This window comes from Hirundo rustica, chromosome 26, assembly GCF_015227805.2.
Source record: "Hirundo rustica isolate bHirRus1 chromosome 26, bHirRus1.pri.v3, whole genome shotgun sequence".
NCBI classification, from domain to species: Eukaryota; Metazoa; Chordata; class Aves; order Passeriformes; family Hirundinidae; genus Hirundo; species Hirundo rustica.
The window spans coordinates 4,626,643-4,645,750 of record NC_053475.1 but is presented as its reverse complement, the minus strand read 5'-3'; the positions used below and the strand labels follow the sequence as shown (position 1 = coordinate 4,645,750).

Here is a 19,108-nt window from a genome sequence, read left to right as displayed (position 1 = left end):
GGTGCCAGCAAGGCCACGCTGCTGCACCGGGTGTCCCCTGTATGCTGCCACCCAGCACCCCCAGAAACAGCCCGTCCTCATCCAAACATCCCTTTTATTCTGTCGTAGTGGCTGTGGCCGGAAGGGAAGGAGGCACATGGTAGTGCAGGCACTTGGTGATGCAGGTCTAGCAGGATTGGGCCCAGCCCAGCCTGGCCACAGGGGCACTACCTGAGCCATCACCTGCACCCCGTTGTGCAGGGCTGTGGGAGGGCTGGCCTGGAGGGACAGGCCAGCAGTGCCGCTACACATCTGTGGCTGGGCCCCACTCATAGCCTTCATCCTGGTCCGAGTCATCCCTGGCCCGTGTGAACCTCCTCTTCACCGCTTCGTGCTCATATTCCCTGGGGGACAGAAGGGGGGTGATGGCTCTGCATGACAGGGACAGTGCCCTTCCGGGACTGTCCCCAGCCCTGGGCAGCTGCCATCCCAGCCCTGGGCAGCTGCCATCCCCACCCCGGGGCACAGGGTACCTGATGCTGTCATAGCGCCTGCCCTGCCGTGGCCGTTCGGGCACCTGGGAAGGAGGAGGTGGGAGGGGTCAGGGGCAGGGCAGGGACTGTGCCCCAGCCTGGGGCGTTTGCCCCTGGACACCCAGAGCTGGGCACAGGCGCACAGCTGGACCCTGCAGCAGCCAGAGGTGACACCCTGCCTGTGCCAAGAGGATGGGAATGACACTCCAGAGCCAGGCACGGTGCCACCCCCGTCTGTCCCACCAGGCTCTTGTAGCAATCTGGGACAACCCACCTGCTCACTCTGGCTGTGGCTTGGGGCCAGCTGCGTTGGCTCGGAGGAGTCCAGGCCATGGCTGGGGGCCAGGTGTGTTGGCTCAGAGGAACGGGCCAGCCCGGGCTGCTCACAGGCGTCCTCTGCCTCGCCGTCAGTGTAGGCACCCGCCTCTCCATCCGTGTCATCGTAGTCACTGTTGGCATGGCTGTCACACGTCAGGTAGCCTGAGGCCACCGTGCTCGGTGGGTTCAGCAGGTCCAGATTGTCCTCGGGTGCTACATCTGCCTGAGGGGTGGGGATGACAGAGATCATGGGACCCCAGCCATGGGGGGCTGTGTGCAGCCCCATCACTGGCCTGGCAGCAGCTCCAGGAGGCCAAGCCTTGCCACAGAGAGCCCGTGCCCCATACCTGCTCTGCTGTTGTCCAGACAGGCTGGTTTTGCTGTGTCCTTATGATGTCCTGTATCTGCTCGTACCAGGCATTGCCACTTCCACTGAGGCTGATGGTGGCCGTGAAGAGGTGGCTGCAATATTTCTTCATCTTGTTGGCCTGGGCAAAGAGGCGCCGGGAACTCTTCCTGGAGTCGGGCGCCAGCCACTGCCGCATGGCCTTGATGCCCTGCCGGCTCTCAGGCTCGCAGAACACCACCACTGGGTAGTACTGCACGTAATTGAGGCGCTCCACAGCCGAGGGCGTGATGTCCAGCAAGGCGTGCTTGTTCTGGGGCAGGGCACAGCCATCAGCCCTGCTGGGAGCAGGGATGGTGGCCACGGGCTTTCCACAGGCCCCAGGTGGCTCCAGGCATACGGGAAGGGTCTCACCTTTTCTGCGATCTGCCGCACCGAGTCCAGCTTGATGACCTTGGATGATGCCCCGTCTCGGGGCACACTCGCTGCAGGGCACAGAGATGGTGCATGAGAGGGGCTGCACCCCTGACAGCCCCAGCCTGGGCACGGCCATGCCCGGCCCCAGTGCTGTGTCCCTCAGGCAGAGGAGGGGAGAGGGCGAATGAGCCCAGGAAGGTGTTGGGCTGTCATAGGGAGGCAGCCAAAGCTGAAGAACTATCACAGGGTCTGGCTGCTGGATATCATTTTCTCCCCGGTGTGGGGGCACTTACGGGCGATTTCAAACAGCTTGGGCAGCTCCCTGCTCAGCTTCTGCACAGCGATGTCTGCGATGGGGCCCAGGATCACCACCGGCCGCTTGAAGCTGGCTGTGGGAGGACAGAGGTACTCAGGGCAGCTGGGGGCAAGGCCAGAGCTCCCAGCACCCGAGCAGCCAGCCCCACCCCTCAAGGTGCCCACAGGCTGCAACTCGCCCTGCTCCTTCCAGGAGAGGGGGGCCCATCAGCATCCACAGCAGGGCAGCCCCAGGACCAATGTCCCCACTGTGGGTCAGGCTGTCCTGGTGCCCACCTTCCTTGAGGACCACCCTCTCATACGGTGGGTAGTGCCCCTGCTTTGTGAGGGCGGACAGGTCCTCCCGGCTCTTCCGCAGCATCTTCTTGGCTCCCCGTAAGCCCCGCAGCTTCCAAAACTCAGCCCTTGCCCCGGAGGGGTTGGCCCCAGATGTGGCTTTCAGCACCGACTCCAGGCTGGCAATCTGCTCGGCCCTGGGAGAGGAGAGGGCTCAGGACCTGCAGCCTCTGAGTTAGAGGAGCAGGTCAGGAGAAGCTGGCACCCCTGCTAGGTGGCACAGCCAGGTGAGGTTGTGGTAGACTTCTCTCTCTGGGACTTCAGACAACCTGACCATCAGCTGCCCCACCACCCTGAGGAGGGATTTCATCAGCTCACGCTTCCCACCGCTGTCCCACCAGCCCTTGCCCTGCCTCTCACTGAGCCCACCATCCATGTCCCCAGCTCACTTCCCTGGCTCTGCTTGTCTAGGGGCTGCTCCTGTCTCCATCCCTACCTTCTCCGGTTGGGGATGATGCCCTTGTCCTGCTCCTGCAGGTCCCTGCCCATGCGCACAGCCAGCCAGCTCCCCAGCCTGCCCCGGTACATGGTGTCCACCACGTGGAACACGTCCCCACGGACAAAGCTGAGCCCTGATGGCGTATCCTTCTCAAAGTCAAAGTGTGTCCGGATGTAGAACGAGTCACCCACATTGGATGAGATCATCTTCCTGTAAACTGAAACCCAGGGAAAGAGGGATCATCAGGGGAAGAGCTGGCTGAGGAAGAAGATGCTGGAGAGATTTTGGAAGGCACTAGACTGGCACTAGGCTGCACAGGAGCTCTTGCTGCTAAGGAGGGTGTTGGGGACACCTTTTCCTCCCATGGCACTCTCAGGCATGCTGGGGACAGTAGGATCTGACTCCTCAGCACATACTGGCCTCTCCAGGCTGAGCCATGATGCCAGAAAGCCCCTGTGCTCCAGGAAGCCGAGGCACAAACAGGGCTGGGATGGTCTGGTCCCCTCCCATCAGCTCTCTGCAGGAGGAGGAGAGGGGAAGAAGGACCACCCTGCAGGGACAGGAAGGGCCATGGCAAGTCCAGTAGGTCTGATGCTTGCCCAGAAGCGGCAAAGGATGGAGAAGCAAGAGCCCAGGATGAGCCTGGTCACCACTCACTGTCCTGCTTGCTCTGGGTCCTCAGCGTGACCTCCTCGCCTGGGGGCAGGGCCATGAGATATTCCACAGCCTCCTCACGGGTCAGGTTCTGGAAACTGGTGTCATTCACCTGCCACAGAAAAGCACTTGGACATGGTCCTGCCAGCAGGACAGAAGGCATGGGCAGCAGCAGGGGACACAGGGACAGCAGTGCCCAGGGCAGAGAGGGAGAGGGAACTGGTCCCTGTCACCCTGCAGGTGATACCCTGGGGAGATATTGGACCCAAAAAGGCTGGGGCCAGTCCAGGTGCAGCAGCATATGGTGCATTTTCAGCCCCAAGTACCTGCAGGATCTGGTCACCTTCCCGAACGCCCTGGCTGTCAGCTAGGCTCCCCTCCTGCACACTGGACACGAAGATGCCCACATCGTTCCCACCCGTCAGCCGCAGCCCCACGCTCTTGGCCTTCACAAACCGCACGACCCTGGAGCTGGTGCTGTACCTGTCACAGGGAAGTACAGTCAGCCCAGTGGTGACATGCAAGGACACAACAGGGAAGCGCTGACCCTGTCACCCCAACCCTGTGACACAGCAGCTCCTCCAGCCATTGCCCCCTGCCTCTTGCAGACATACCTGTCCTTGTGGGCAGCTCGGGCACTGGGGCTGGTGTGGGGGCTGTGGCCGTCCCACTCCACGGCTTCCAGAAGGTCTGCAGGAAGGAGAGCTGGTCTAGGAGCAGCAGTGGCTGTGCTGAGGCACAGGGAGCCCTGGCATAGTTCTGCCCGGGCTTTGGGCAGTGGAGATGGCACAGGAGCCTGGGGAGCCCCCTCAGTGCCCAGTCCACTCACCAGGGCCCTGAGCATCAGGTACAGTCACCCCGGGCACAGGCTCCCTGTTCGATCGTCTCCTCTCCCTGGAACAAGGTCAAGCAGGATTTAAGCAGGGCACATGGGCAGTGAGGACAGCAGAGAAATCTGGGAATGGCAGTACCACCTCCAGGGATATGGGCTTGGGAATGGAGAACGGGCATCCCCAGACAGGTGGAGCACACAGCAGGATCTGCCAGGGGACAGAGGGACCCATGGGGACAGTGCGGGCCTTACGGTGAATTTGTCCTGGCAGCAGCTGGAGGTCGTGGGGAGGCCTCTGGAGATGGCGGATGGGACAGCTCAGAATTGATGTCCGAGATATCTGCAGCCACAGGAGGGGAGATGCATCAGTGGCCATGCAGCCCCTGTGCTGTGTATCTGACCCTGGCCCCACCACCACGTCTCCTCACCGTCCATCCGGGAGCTGTCGCTCTGGCTGTCAGCGTCAGGGATGTTCACCAGGAACTGTCGGTGGTCACGGAGGATGAGCAGGGTCAGGATCCCCTCTGTCCGCTCGATGAGCTGCTGGGTTTCAGCCAAGGACATGTCCTGGCTGGCTACCCCATTGATCTGGAGGGGCAGAGTGGGAGGCCTTAGCAGGAAGGCCACCCCCAGGAACACCCCACTGGGATGGGATGCTCTGACTGCCATCTTCCTGGTCCCTTCTCAGCTGCTCCAGCCCAGCCCCAGCTCCTGCAGCTTCACCTATTCTGTGTCCCTGTTCCTGGCTGCTTCCCAGTGGGACCTCATTCTGTACAGAGGAAACGTTAGCATGGTTTGTTAACACCAACTTCCACTATCCTGGGGCTCTGCCCAGAGGCAAGATTGCATGGACCCCTCAGAGACACATGAAGCTCATTTTCCTTTGCCCTGGGCCCAGCACTGTCCTTCCATGCCCTGGCCTGGTTCAGGGAGTCAGGCCCCAAGCAAGCCCTGGGGCTGGGATGTCCCTGAGTGGTAGCTGCTTTTCCCAACAGATTGTGGGATGTAATCCCTTCTGTTTACTCCAGAGTCACTTTGGCACCAATTCCCAGCAGCCACAGGTCTGCCTGGACCAGGTGTGCAAACAAAGGGTCTCCCTCCCTTCTGTTTCCCCCTCCCCAAATACTTGAAACAGTTTTATCTGACAAACACCTGTGATTCTTATCCAGTGGGGACACAGACACACAGTGGGGGACCACACATTGTGGGGACAGTGGGGTGGACACAACCCCACTGTGCCAGCAGGACATGCCACCAGCCCTGGCAGCAAGGATCTGGGCCCCAAGAGTCCCTGCAGGGTCCCTGGGACAGCCAGGGGGGCTGGGGCAGGGAGTGGGCACAGACAGAACTGCCTCCAGCATGGCTGGGCCCTGCAGTGACACCAGCCAGGGACAAGCCCTCTAAAGAGGGGCAGTGAGTGCTCTACACCCTGGGCCCCCATACCTTCAGGATGAGGTCTCCCTCCTGCAAGGAGTTGCCCTTGGCTGCCAGCCCGCTCTCCACTATGTGCTTGATGAAGAGCTGACTCCCCAGCTTCAGGCCGTACTCTGCAGCAGAGAGAGCCGTGATGGTAGCAGTCAGGCAGATGCAAGACCCTCTCAAGGTCCCCCCCATCCCTACAAGCCCCAGCTCCCCTTGGGGTACTGGCAAGCCCCAAAGCTGAGCTCTGTAGCCCCCAGCTGAGGGCAGGAGGTTTAGTGCACCCAGCATGGCATGCACTGCCTCCTTGCTGCAGCCAGGCCCTGGCACCCACCCAGCTATCATCTCCTCCCTGGGGCAAGGCACAGCCAAAAATCAGGCAACAAGATCCAGGGACAGCAGGACCAGGAGGGCCTCACCTTCATTCTGCTTCTGCTTCACCAGGACAGACGTGATGGGCTTCATCGGCACATCCTGGGGTGGCAGGCGCTTGAAGCCCGACACCAGGGCCAGCCCGTTGGTGTCCCCGTCCTGGCCAAAGGCATTGGCAGAGCTATGTCGGCCACGGCCTCTCCGATCTGAGCTACTCTGCATCCAGTGGCTGCTGTCCTGGCTTCGCCTCCGGCTCCTTGACACCGCCTTGTGCTGGCGACGGTCATCGTGGTGGTGACCAGAGCTCCTCTCGCTGGATGAGTCTCCATCATAGCCCTGGCTGTGCTCCAGGTCATCCCGGGAGCGGTGCAGCCTGTAGTCATCATCTGAGTCATAGTGCCGGGGCACGGCAGGGGACCCGGGGCTGCTCTTGCTCACGGGGAGGTGAATCTTCCTAGGTCTTTTCACCGTCTGCAGGTGCAAAGTGAGCAGGAGAGGATGGTGGGTACAGCTGTCTCTGCCAGGAGATGTCCCTGCAGCAATTCCCAAACCCTGGGCATGTGTGACAGGGGATCGGGGATGCGGACAGGCGCAGCGTGAACGTGGCACCATCCCACCACAGAGCACACTCACGATGTTGGCGATCTTGCCACAGGTTTTAAGTGTCTGGATGGCGACGGAGGATGGGACATTCTCCATGGAAAGGCCGTTCACCATCACAATGTGATCCTTTCTCCTGGAAGGGAAAATGCAGCTGCGACTCTGTCCCAGGCACAGCTCCCAGCCCAGGGAGCTGGTGAGTGTACCCCAAGGGATCCCATTCCAGCCAGGGAGGGCAACAGAGGTGCTGGCCCTGTCCCAGTAGGAGCGATTCTTCGTCCTTCCCACCCTTGCTGGCAGTGAGCACCCCCAATGGCCCCATGTCCCTGGGCACTCACTGGAGCTGACCCATTGCCGGTCCCCCAGATACCACATCTGAAACAAACACCGCTGTGTCCCCGGTTATCCTGTTGGGATGGTCACGGCCTCCGGAGACAGCAAATCCAAAGCCTCGGTGAGGGTCCTAGTGGGCATGGGCAGAAGGGGGGTCAGGCAGAATTTACCCCACAGACCCCATCCCCTCCCACAGCGGGGCTACCCTAGGCCACTCACCTTGCTCAGTGTCACCGTGTGCTGCTCCCAGATCACCACCTCCTCCATGGTGGGCACCCACCAGCACAAGCTGGGGAGAGTGACGGTGGCAGCCGGGCAGCCGGGGGACTCTGACCGGCTCCGGCTCCTCTTTGCAGCCGCTGGTCCCTTCCTCAATCCAACATCAGGCTGCAACAAAGAACATCAGCAAAACTGAGCCATAAGCACCAGGGACTGTGAGGCTGCAGGGGCAGAGCTCCGTGGTGCCAGGACTGGCAGCTATGTCACACCCCTGCTAACCCTGCATGGCTGCGAACCCCGAGCTGCCTCTGTGCACCATGAAATCAGCCCCTGGGGGTCCATCTCCATCTCCATCCCCTCAGACATGCGCCCATGGAAGCGGAGCTTGTACATAGGGCAAGGACAGGATTCATCTCTATGGCTGGGACCTGCTGTCCATGCCATCCTCCTGGTCTCACTCTGCTCTGTCCTGGCGCCAGCAGGCCTTGGGGTGCTGCCCTGGATGGTGTTTCAGTGCCTGTCCACCCACTCTGGGCTTCAGCAGCTCTGCCAGATGGTTTACTGCCCCAGTTTTACCATTTGATTTCCCTGCGTTTTCCCCACATCCAATGTTTTTCATCTAAGGCAGGTGAGCCCGACTGACAGAATAATGTCCCTTTGAGGCTGAAATTCCTGGGATGGGCCCAGGGATCTACACATATCTCCCTGGAGGGAACGTTAGCATGAACCCAGAAAGACATGGGTTCTCATGATGGTGGGAGACAGCAGGACCAGAGCCTCCCACCCATTCCCATGGGGTGGGACAGGGACAGGCCACTTTGATCAAGGCCTCACAGAATCACAGAATCATCAAGGCAGGAAGAGACCTTCAAGACCATCAAATCCAACCGTCGCTCCAAAACCACCATAATCACCCCTAAACCATGGCCCCAAGTGCCACATCCAGATGCCTCTTGAATGCTTCCAGGGATGACAACTCTAGCACCTCCCTGAGCAATTTACTCCATTGCCTGACCACTCTCTCAGTGAAAAAAAAAAAAATCTAGTATCTAATCTGAACCTCTGTTGGTACACCTTGAAGCTGTTTCCTCTGGTCCTGACACTTGACAGAAGAGACTGATCCCCATCTCACTACGATCTCTTTTTGGGAGCTGTAGAGAGCAATGAAGTCCCCTGAGCACCCTTCTCCAAACTGAGCACCCCCAGTTCCCACGGCACTACACAGCCACGGTGTCCGAGGGCTCTGGAGTGGCTGTGCCGGGGCTGTGCTCATTCCTGTCAGCCCCCAGCGCAGCTCAGCCACCCTCGAGTCCAGCCAGGGATGCCCACAGCGGTGCCACAGGCAGCTTAAAACCTCGGCAAGGCGTTTGGCAACGGGCCACGGGGCAGCTTTGGCGGGACACAGAGACACCTTGTGGGCACTGCCGGGGTGATGCCACACCAGCGATCTGGCGGTGGGCAGCCAGCCCCAGGCAAGGGAGGCAGCTCAGCCCCGCACAAGGACATCGCATGGGCAGCCCCGGCTGGAGGCAGCCGGCTGAGCCCCCAAAATGAGACCAGTCTGGGGCCGTGAAATGAGACCCAGCTCACTGCAGCCCTGGGGAGGCCCGGGGTAATCATTCACCCGACAGGCCGGCTGCAGCCACGGGTGTGGAGGGCAGAGTCCCCTCTGCGTCACCAGCTGCCGAAACCAGCCCAAGTGCCTCCCTGCCGCCAGGGACACGTGGGACCAGGGGGACTGGGCAGGACCCCGGCGTGGCAGCACCCACTGTCCTGGCACTGGGAAAGCTGATAATAAACAGGAACTCCCAGTGTGGCATTGGGGTGGTTTCAGCTGTGTCATCAGTGTTGTTTGTGCTCCCTGGATGCCTGCAGGTGACACGGTGTGAACTATAGGTCCAAGAGACACCAACCTGGAGCAGCCAGATCACCCCCCTCCCTAGAGTGGTGACATCTGTTGTGCCACAGCTACCCCTGATGCCACCCAACACAGCCCTTCACTGTCCCTGGCTGGCTCCCACGATTGTCCCACCACCATGGTATCACAAACTGGCCACAAATTCGCATTCCACTGCTGCCCGTTGCTGTCCTCGGGCAGTGGCTGGGGCAGCATGGGGATGGCAGCAGCTCCAGTGGCACAGGCAGTGTGCCCACAGTGCCATCAAGCCCTGTCCCCAGTCTCCCCCCAAGAGCTGGCACAGGGCCTGCAGCAGCCAAAGGCCGAGGCTGGCAGCAGGAGGAGCCGGCTCAGCCGGTTTCCGATAGAAACCAGCCCGCACCTGGAATGGCCCCGCAGGGAGAGGCAGTATCTGGGCAGAGCTGACCATGGCCCAGCCCGACACACCCTGCACCAGCCGCCGGCAGCACTGGGAGCCCCACACTGCCCCACACGTACCGTGGCAGCATGTCCCAGGGGTTTTGAAGCCAAAGCCAAGCTGTGCTGGGGCAGTTCATCTCACTGTCAGGTCCCCCAGTTCGGGGCTGTGCCTGGCCCCAGGTGATGCTACCGACAATGCCCGCCATGGGAACAACAACGAGTCGGGGATCACTTATCAGAAAGTGACACATGCTGTCCACCCCAGCTGTGCACACAGCCAATCCCCCCTCCCCTGACAGGAGTCCTCATCCTGAGAGCCTCGAAACTTTCCTAGGATCAGAGAAGTCTCTGCTCTCAGACAGTGCTGCAACACCACTTGTCCCTTGGCTGGTCCTGGCCATGGAGCACTGAGTCCCAGATCCCTCCAGAGGCTGCTCTATCCCAACGCCACCCACAGAGCGATGATCCCGACCCCCTGCTCTGGGAAAAGGTCTTTGGAAGGGTTGCTCCGGACCGAGTGTAAATCAGCAGCAGCGAGGCATGTCCTCCAGCCCTGGGGCGTGGAGCTCGGATCCTTCGGGGTATCCCCTGCAACGGGGGTAGAGCTCCAGGAGGGTCACTGGGTCCTGGAGCCACCCAGAGAAGGACAAAGCATGGCCAGTTCCCCAGGTGGAAGCACGGCTGAAAGCCAGAAAGCACGGCCGACAGATCCCGGGGGACAGAATTAGGCACTCACCGAGCCTGGGATCCGACCAGGAAGGAGCTGAGCTCCCGGGCTGGCGGCAGTGGTGTCACTCCAGGGTGCCTTGCGTAACCCTTTGTGGCCCAGACTCTGCCTGCAGCGGGGAAGGAGCGGGAAGGGGTCCCGGGGCAGCTTCCCGGGCACAGCAGGTCTCCCGGAGGGCCGTCCCTGGTGTCCTCCACCGTGACGGTGGCTCAGCCACCTGCACTCATCGCCCTCCCAGCACTGCACGGGACAGGCTCATAGGATGCTGGAGGTGGTGGTGCCTGCAGATAGGGATCCCTCCCTCCCAGTCTCTGCCCTGTCCAGGGATGCAGTGGGACTCTGTCCCAGACCCCCAAACCCTCCCAGCGTTACCTACTGTCCCAAGACGGGACAGGCACAGGGGCCAGCCTGGGGATCCCTGTCCTGGGAGGTGTGGGAGAAGATGGTGATGGCTGCTGCCCCCTCTCCTCCCCTTCCCCTCCCTTGCCCCTGTCCGCACCTGACGACCGGGCCCCCGTCATCCCTCGTCCCGCGGGGCCGCTTTCCGGTGGTGACAGCGAACAGGTCCGCGCCACGGCTCTCCGCCTCCCGCCGGGGCCGGTACCGCTCCCAGCCCAGCGCCGAGGCGGCGTGAGGGGACCAGTTTCTGCGGAAGCCCCCAGCCCACAGCTGCCACCCCGGAGCCGGAGCCATGCCGCCGCCTGCCCCTCCGCTCGCTCCTCAGCACCGGCTGCTCCCGGCCAAGCTCCGCGGGGAGCCTACAACAGCTCCCGCCGCTCCCCAGGACCAGCCGCAGTCGGGAGCCCCTTTGGCAGGGGCCGGCGCCGCCGAGCAGGCTCATTAGTGTCGGTGGCTCCAGCGTTGCCTCCCAGCCGCGGCTACCCATCCGGGACACGCGTGGCCCCGGGGCTCCGAGAACCGGCGGGGCCGGCCCGGGCTGACCCGCGCCCCGGGGCTGACCCGGCCCGGGCAGAGCCACTAGATGGTGCCGCGGGGCCGGGAGGAGCTCGGTCTCGGCCCGGGCTGGGAACCGGCGGCGCTGAACGGCGCCGGGGCTGCGCAGGGGGCTGGAAGCGTGTCCGGGTGCCGGTGCACGGCAGGCTCGGTCCAGCCCGGCGGATTGTGCAGCTACCGGGAGCTCTTGGAGACGGGATTGGAAGGGGAGGGGGTAGGCGGCGGCCGGCACCGGGAAGGCTCCTAAAGGGCCCCGCTCCAGCGGGGGCGCAGCGGAGAGCGGGGGGAACCGAGCCGCGATGGGATGCGGGGCGGGGGCTCTGCCGTGCCGGCCACGCCCCCGCCGGAGCCCCGCCCCACCGCCTGCACCACGCCTCCGCTGCCATGGCGACCGGCAGCCTCCGCGCCCCGGGAGCCCCGCCTCCGCTGCCGGAGCCCCTGCAGGCAGGCCCCGCCCCTAGCGGAGCTCCGCCCCGCTGCCATGGTGACCACAGGCCCCGCCCCCGACCCTCCGGTGTTTCCCCCTCTACCGGAGGGGTCGCGGCCGCCGCACCGTGAGGGAGCGGCGGGAGTTGTTGCGGCCTCCCCTATCCCCGTCCCGTCGAATCCCACAGCCCTCTGCCACATCGCAATTAACTCCGGCGGAAAAGCCCCGCTGTGCTTCCGGCACTGTTCGGGGCGTGTCTGGTCGCGGCGCCACCCGCGTTCTATGGTCCGCGGCGCTCCCAGGGTCCCCCGCGCCGCGGCCGGTACCCGGGAGGAGCGCGGCGGCGGGCGCTGGCCTGTCCGGGGCCTGTCTTGCCCCGGGGCTGCGCCTGCCCGCGGCCGCCATGGAGCTGGAGGTGCCTGAGGAGGCGGAGGGCTCGGCCGCGGCGGGTGCCGGTGCCATCACTCCGGAGGCCGGCGTAGGGGGACCGGACGCGTCAGGAGGTAACGCGCCGCGAGCACCGGGGGCCGCCCCTGCCTGTCCCCCACCCGGCCGGGCCCCGGCGTGTCCCTGTGTCCCGCCGGCTCGCAGTGGTTCAGCCCGGCCGGGCCCCCCCGCAGGGCTCTCGGAGTGGTTCGGTCCAGGCCCCCCCCCCCCCCCCGGAGTGCGCCCCCCCAGACACCGCGTGGTCCCGTCCAGCTGCTGCTTCCCTTCCCCCGTTCTCCCCCGGGCCCGGGATGGTTCCGTTCCCGGCACGGCACTCCCGGGACACCGGGGCACAGCGGGATGGGGCTTCCCCGCCTCTGCCCTGCGGAGTCTTGAAGCTGCGAGGGGCAATGGCGACGCCCAGACCCCCCGTGCGAGGCACAGGCCGCCCACCTCCGGCACTACTCCCAGTATCGGAACCGGGCCTGGCTGGGCCTGGAAGGCCGTGGCGGGGCCGTCCTGCCCCATCCGCTCTCGGGGGTCGTTCCCCGGCGATCGCAGGATCGGGGTGGAGGGGTTGCTCGGGGGGCCGGGCAGACCCTGGCAGCGGGTACGGGGGGCTTTGCCGCCGGCCGGGGTCCGTCCCGGCGGAGGGAGCTCGTTTGTCGGGGCCCAGAGCCAGCCCGAGGCTGGCAGCGGCATTAGCTGAAGGTTCCTGAGTGGCAGGATGGATCCGTGAGGCTGTGCTTGTGCACCTGCCCCCGCCTCCTCTGCTGCCTAATTATTTCTAGTTCATGAACAGCCTCAGGATTGCTGGCTGAGCCGTGCTCGTGATGCTCAGCCTCGCTCCTGCCGGGCTGACACGTTCCTCCGCAGATCGGGTGCGGAGCTTCGGACACCTGCCAGAGTCCGGGGTGCTCAGAGGGTTTGGCTGTGTGATGACAGCGACCTCCGTGTCATCAGGCCTTTAAATGAGAATCATTAGATCTTCTGAGAAACAGCTAATTACGGTGGAAGCCGTGCTCATTTCGCAGATGTCATCTGCCGCGACGGGGTGTGGGTGTAGCGTGTAACGTCGGGTAAGGTGCCGAGCTTTAGGCTGAGGGAAGCTGTCCCCAGCTGTCCTGCTGCAGTTCCTCGAGCCTGCAAAGAAATGCAGGGGCTGGCAGCCTGCAGCCTGCCTTTCCAAGGCTACTTGCTGTGCTCCCACACACCCTTGGACCTCTTTTTGGGAGTGTTCTCCCAGCACGGGCAGGGGTGGCAAGTGATGCCAAGGGAGGGAGAGAGAGAGCCTCTTGCTGATCAGAGTCACAGAACAGTTTGGTCTGGAAGGGACCTTAAAGCCCATCTTGTTCCACCCTTCTGCCATGGGGAGGGACACCAATAAACAATTAAAATATTGTTATTCCTTCTGATTTCTCTGTCAAATACCTGTTTTTTGGGGAGGATGGAGGGTTGTTGCTCAGGAGTAGGCAAAGTGTCTATGGAGACTATTGCTCAAGAAGGGTTTAAGCTGAGAGCATGTGTTTTTCTTCTTCTGTGAGCAAGTAAATCTGAATTTATGAACCTGTAGGCTGTCTTACCTTACACTGATAGTAAAAAAGATGAAACAGAGCCAGTAATCTCACCGATGCTTTGATTTCTCAAGTCAAGTTGCTTACTCCTCACTTGGGTAGCATCCAAATTGTGTCACTTGGCCTCAGCTGCACTTGCAGCTGGAGCTCCCGGGGGGCTGGGGACAATGTGCAAAACAGCAAATGAGTTTTTGCTGGAGAAGAGCAAAGCCTGGGGGATGGAGATGGCCTTTGGTGGGCTGTAGGAAGGCATGGCTGCACCCGCACAGGGGAGGCTGTGGTGAAGGTTCTGGGGGTGTCACTGTGCTCTGTGGTCTGAACTGGGTGACAAATCCCCTAGTGCTGGTGCCTTTGCTGCTGTGTGGAGGTGTTGAAGTGCCCATGACCCACCTACACAGGTGCTTTGCGCTGCTCCCCTTGTGCTCACTGCTCTGTGTGTGCTGTTGATGAAGGATCACCAGTGCAGCTGAAACCTGCTACCTGGTTCCTGGCTGGAGAGGAGGCATCTGGGTGCTGTGCTCTGCCTGAACAACATGGCAGGGTTAATCCAGACTGGGTCAGGCCAGCAAAGACCCTCCCCAAGCCCTCAGTAATTATGGAAAAATTACCAGTTAGTCTGGTACAGGAGTAAAACTGCATGGAGAAGGGCTGGAAGTTGGGGAGGCCTTGGCAGTAGGTTGACTTAAGGTACAGAGTGTTCTGAAGGGAACTTCTGGAAATCTCATGCTTTGAGGAAGAAAACCTCACTTATTGCCAGTACCGGGGCTCATTCATGCACACAGAGCCCCAAATCGTCCCTTCCTGAGACCTTGGCTTCAAAGTTTTAATAATTTTGTGACCAACTAGTTGCAATGGAGTTTCAAAATCTAACGGGTGTAGGTGCTTGCTGTGCCTTCTCCCTGAATCTGTACCCTCATGCCCTGGGGAGGGACTGCAGGGAGTGTAAGGGGCTGCTCCAGGGTTGGGGTGAGCTGTGGGCAGGAGCAGAGGTGGTGTGTGGTGACAGGTGAGTACTGGGTTTGTTTAGGCTGGAGTACCCTGATCCCCAGGGATGGTTGGGTAAGCAAATGGTGCAGTCTGGAGACACAGGGTCTGGTAACCTTTTATTCAAGGGTGGTTGAGTTATGGGAGAGTTGTTACTACAGAAGAACTGGCACTGTCCAAATGTTGGGCAAGAAGAACTGGCCTCCACCATCTCCTTTCTAAAGTGGGAATTCTCAGTCTAATGGAGAAGTACAGTTGACATTGGATTTATTTCTGTTGGTCAGATCTCCTATTACACAGGTGCAGTCTGCCTATCACGATCCAGAGCTTGGAGAAGAAGCCTCCAGTGATGTTCTTCAAGGCTGGATTCTAATGCTTTAGGGAGCTCAAATGATTTAACAAGTATTTACACTCATGGTGTACAGCTGTCTTACTGTACCTCTGGCTGAAGGAGCGAAATGAAGATCCTGGCCCCAGCCAGGTGTGCTGTGTGCTGTGTGGCTGTCTCCAAAAAGCACTGAGAGAGCGTTGATTGCAACAGCCCAGGAACAGTATTGCAGCTCTTCCCTCTTAGCAGTGATAATTTTGAAGTGACTTTTGGAGGGTTGCTCGAAGCAATTTTTTTCAGTGAGCAGATTAGAGATAAGAGAAGAATTCTACCCTGTGAGGCATAAGCAATTAAATTCATACCAACTCGATGGAGAGGGGAAATTGAAGAGAGCTTATCAGCTTGAGGAAAAATCAAATGTAAACATCATCCCCAGCATGATTATGGTTCACAGCTTAGTTGGATGTCACATGCCTCTGTGGCGTGAAATGGTGCTGGCGAGGATGATTACAGAGGGAGTCAGCCAGGCAGGAGCAGGCAGAAGAACACCCTGCGCCTTGAACTCTTAAAGACCCTGCAGTTACTTCACAGTCAATAAGTCACAGCTCAGCTGCGGGGAAGGAGGAGGGCAATGAAAATAGAATTCAGGCTGCTCTGGCAAATTAATTGTTCTTTAAGATATGAATCGGCTGGAAGCACGCAGGGAAGCTAGGATGATGGAGCTTGGAAGCTGGGAAGGGCAGTGCTTAAAGCAGGGAAATGTGGGCAGTGCCCAAAGGATGCTGAGCCCGCCTGTATCAGTGTCGGGGCAGGCTGGGGAACGAGTCCTCAAGAACACACAGGGCAGGGAATGATTGGTCTCATTTTCATTACCAGCATTTGGCATTGATCTGTCTATAGCAGCCCATCACACCACTGCTGGGGCTGGCAGAGCTGCCACTGCCTCGTCCCACTTGGGAGGCACATGGGCCTCTCTGGAAGAGCTCCTCAGGGAATGACCTGAGTGGATTCGGTATGAACAGTGTATAATTTGGGAACTGTTATTGAAGTGATTCATTGACATGGCCATTATGGGCTCTTGGCAGATGCACAATCTTAATAAATATGGTTTTCCCCATATAAGGTGGTTAGAGCCTGAAAAGCAGCAGCTGGAATTCCAGCATTTGCTTCCTTCATGGACACATCTTTCAGTTAGCACCAGTTGACTCCAGAAACAGTCCTGCCATGGCTATGTGATACTCCGACAAAGATTTGTGAGCTCTTCTCATCACTTGCTGCTTCAACTTCAGAGTCTGATTATTCCCATCCATTCTTTTGGGCTGCCAAGTGTATTCCCATGTACCATAATTAATCTCTAGAGGCCTGGCAGGTTCCTCATTCCTGACATGGATGCGGTGCCATGTGCTTGCTGGGACCTACTGGTCCCAGATCTGTTCATCTGTGTACGTGGGAACTGCAGGTGTTATGGGGGTGTCATTAACTTATAACTCAAAAAGCAGCAATCACTGCACTGGGGAATGTCAGAAACTGTGGGAGGGGCAAATATTTCCTAATCCCAGCGCAAGGAGGGTTGGCTTTGTTTAGGTGGAGGTGAACGCTCAGTGCTCTCATCCTCAGCATGGGGAGGGAGATGCTGGCCATGTCATTAGCAGGGGATGCTCCCTCTGGCATCCTGGCTGCAGGAAAGTGGGAGCCAAAGCAGGTCCTGCCTTCCCTAGATGGTCTCATCCCATGAGTGCACTCTCACAGATCTCCCCTGGGTCCCAGGGAAGGCAGTGGAGGCAGCAGGTATTGGAGCAGGCTGCCAGTTTTGGGACACACTCTCTGGTTTAACACAGAGTCCCAGAGGCCTTGGCACCTTCTTTTCTCCAAGAATGGTTTGGGTGGGAATGGACCATCTCATTCCAACCCCCTACTATGTGCAGGGACACCTTCCACTAGACCAGGGTGCTCCCAAGCCCCATCCAGATTGGCCTTGAAACTCATAAATAGCAGCAGAAGAGCAGGTGCCAAGGTGGGGCATTGGGGCATCCCATTAAGTCTTTCCCAGTCTCTAACTATCTCTGATAGTCTCCTTTGATTTGTTTAATAACCCAGTGACCATTTTGCTGTCCTTCACCCATCTCCCATGCCTACAAGCTGGGTCACCTCATGAAACAATATAATTTTTTAGTCACATCAGAATGATTGCCTAATCATGTCTGTGGAACCAGGCAGAAGCACTGTGCAGGTGCAAAGCCCTGGTTTGGTGTGGATTCCCTGTAAGTACTTACTGTTAGATACATAGACACACCTCTGTGGTATTTTGTTATTTCTAAATCCATGGTGATTGCAAGAACTCAAAGGAGAAAAGTACTGTTGTGTTTGGTAAGTCTTTAGCAAAGCAGAATTCCTGGATGTTTGCTGCTGGCTGAGGGTGCCTGTACAGCCACTTGTGTTTTCCTCTAATGCTGGGATAAGGACACATGCCATGCTGAGCCCCTGCTGCCAGCTGTTCTGCCAGGGGAATGCACTCACAGACAGGAAAAGACACGAGCCCAGCAGAGAGGGAAATCGAGGCACTGCGAAGGCCTGAAAGCCAAAGACTGTTCAATGCTGAAATGAAACAGAAGCACAAGAAGGAAGAGGGTCATGTAAAAAACCAGTTTGTGTCCTGTGTGAAGTGGGCTTGCTCTTGGACCCCACCAGCAGAAATCTCGGCAGAGCCCAGCGTTGCTCACCTGCCTGCCTGGGGAGCGTGTGCCAAAGGGAGAGCAGCTGCTGGCTCTCCCGGAATCTCCACCTCCGCTGGGGAGAACTTGCAGACTGAGTCTGTGAACAGGAGCCTGGCTTCTCCACGAGCCCTGCACCGGCCAGTGATCATGTGGTGATGTTGGGGCTTTTCCTTCTTAGGTCTTTGAAATACTCAGTTCCTAAGCAGCCTGGCGCTTGTTTGTTTGACTTTTTCCATGATGCCAATAGCTGGGTTAGCCTCCAGACTTTCTGAAAAGCATTTTTTGTAATTAAAAATCTAAAAGTTATTAGAGCAGCTTCTCTGTTACTTTGTCTCCTCACCCACATATTTAGCAGAAAATGCTGTCAATCCCTAATTAAGTGTCATCGTCTTCCATGGTGTGTTCTTGTGGCTTCCTCAGCTTACATGTGGGTTTTGGCACCGGCTTGTGGTGAATTACCAGACTGAGTCAGAGGACATGCTGTGGTGGGGAGGAAATATGAAGCTGGCAATGTGCTGGGTTGCCCCAGTGTTCCCAGCCCTGCCCATGCTGCTGGTCACCACTTACCCTGACATGTTTTTATCTCACAACTCTGCGGAGAGGCTGCGAGTAACTTTGCTTCTCTTCCAGCTTTCTTTGAAAGCTGCGAGCTTTCAGCTGCAGCAATCCTACTGCTCTTTCCTAATTCTATTGAAAAAACCACAAATGTGTACAGCTAGGGAGTCAGTGTGTGATGTGAAGGGTTCTCTTGAATGTTTACTGTTACACAGAAGCAGGCTGGAATAATCCACATGTACAGAAGAGCTGTGTTCTTTTATAGCGTGGAGCTGGTGTGTTCTGTACAGCTGCACCTCTGGCAGATGCCTATCAGGAGTGCTGTCCCTCTGGATAACTGCTCAACTTTGGATCTGGAGTTGCAGGAAACAAACTTTTGTGTGTCCAACCACTGCCTGTGCGGTTTGCATTCAGTGTGAGGAGTGTAAATGCTCTGCAGACTCATCAAAGGGGCCCAGTCCTCATCTCCTTTGTAATCAGGAGAATCTGCATGTTCTCTTAGCAGAAATTGCTACCAGAGAGGGTGGGGATGACTTCCTGGGAGAAAAGAGAAGTTGTAAATCAGCTGTTTGTCTTCATCATTGAAGACCTGTCTGTTGCATGAGGAGTGTTTGAAAGGGAGGGGCCTACATTCCAGGAGCACAGCTGTAGCTGCTGCTACCCAAGGCAGTCCTTGATCCAGGAGAGGGAACCAGGTCATGGCCTGGGGTTTGTCACAAGACCAGCCCAGGCTGATCCACATCCATGACTGAAAGGGCCTGGAGATTAGCTGAGCATGGGAACAGCGCAGGCAGGCTCCTGTCTTTGTTCTGGGTGGAACAGCTCAGTCTCCTGAACTGAGAGGAATTAATGGATTACAAGACAAGGGCAGCTTTGCCTTGTTTGTGGTCATTAAAATGCAGCAGCGCTGCTGGGACGGTGCCACTGATGCCGTGGCTGGTGGGGAGCTTGGTCAGACTGGTCAGACTCCACAGAGAGCTCAAATGCTGC

At 59.0% G+C, this 19,108-nt stretch overlaps 2 protein-coding genes across 16 annotated transcripts in view; one reads left to right on the top strand and one right to left on the bottom strand.

Annotated features, from left to right (window-relative positions):
- Positions 1-97: 97 nt before the first annotated feature.
- On the bottom strand, positions 98-10,265 carry TJP3 (tight junction protein 3). Of its 2 annotated transcripts, XM_040086747.2 has the most exons (20): positions 10,166-10,265; positions 7,113-7,280; positions 6,899-7,023; positions 6,594-6,696; positions 6,008-6,431; positions 5,613-5,716; positions 4,598-4,757; positions 4,422-4,509; positions 4,167-4,231; positions 3,952-4,027; positions 3,664-3,820; positions 3,341-3,449; positions 2,681-2,900; positions 2,185-2,381; positions 1,887-1,982; positions 1,591-1,661; positions 1,178-1,489; positions 787-1,053; positions 513-556; positions 98-383 (listed from the first exon to the last, which is right to left on the bottom strand). In XM_040086747.2, the coding sequence occupies exons 2-20, from the start codon at positions 7,158-7,160 to the stop codon at positions 284-286; spliced, it is 2,766 nt and encodes a 921-aa protein (XP_039942681.1). In that variant the 5' UTR covers positions 7,161-7,280; positions 10,166-10,265; the 3' UTR covers positions 98-283. The 2 variants fall into 2 exon arrangements, with proteins under 2 accessions (XP_039942681.1, XP_039942680.1); XM_040086746.2 differs by lacking the exons at positions 7,113-7,280; positions 10,166-10,265 and having other exon boundaries at positions 6,594-6,950.
- A 1,608-nt stretch (positions 10,266-11,873) lies between these two features.
- Positions 11,874-19,108, top strand: part of PIP5K1C (phosphatidylinositol-4-phosphate 5-kinase type 1 gamma) — a 52,857-nt gene continuing 45,622 nt past the window's right edge. For 6 of the 14 annotated variants that reach the window (XR_005704103.2, XM_058423620.1, XM_040086896.2 and 3 more), the window contains exon 1: positions 11,874-12,040. Coding sequence is in view for 13 of the 14 variants with exons in the window: in XM_058423620.1 (XP_058279603.1) it covers positions 11,941-12,040 (100 nt within the window). In the remaining variant the exon portion in view is untranslated. The remainder of the gene's footprint in view (positions 12,041-19,108) is intronic. The other 8 variants (XM_040086898.2, XM_058423621.1, XM_040086901.2 and 5 more) reach the window with 3 other exon arrangements.

What these genes read in the sequence shown, in the direction of transcription:
- TJP3 (XM_040086746.2), bottom strand. Translation starts at nt 6,935, where the DNA reads ATGTGGTATCTGGGGGACCGGCAATGGGTCAGCTCCAGTGAGTGCCCA. An exon ending in CGAGCTGCCCACAAGGACAG is followed by an intron (nt 3,821 to 3,951) that starts GTATGTCTGCAA and finishes TCCCTGTGACAG; the next exon opens with GTACAGCACCAGCTCCAGGG. An exon ending in TGCGGCAGATCGCAGAAAAG is followed by an intron (nt 1,490 to 1,590) that starts GTGAGACCCTTC and finishes GCCCTGCCCCAG; the next exon opens with AACAAGCACGCCTTGCTGGA.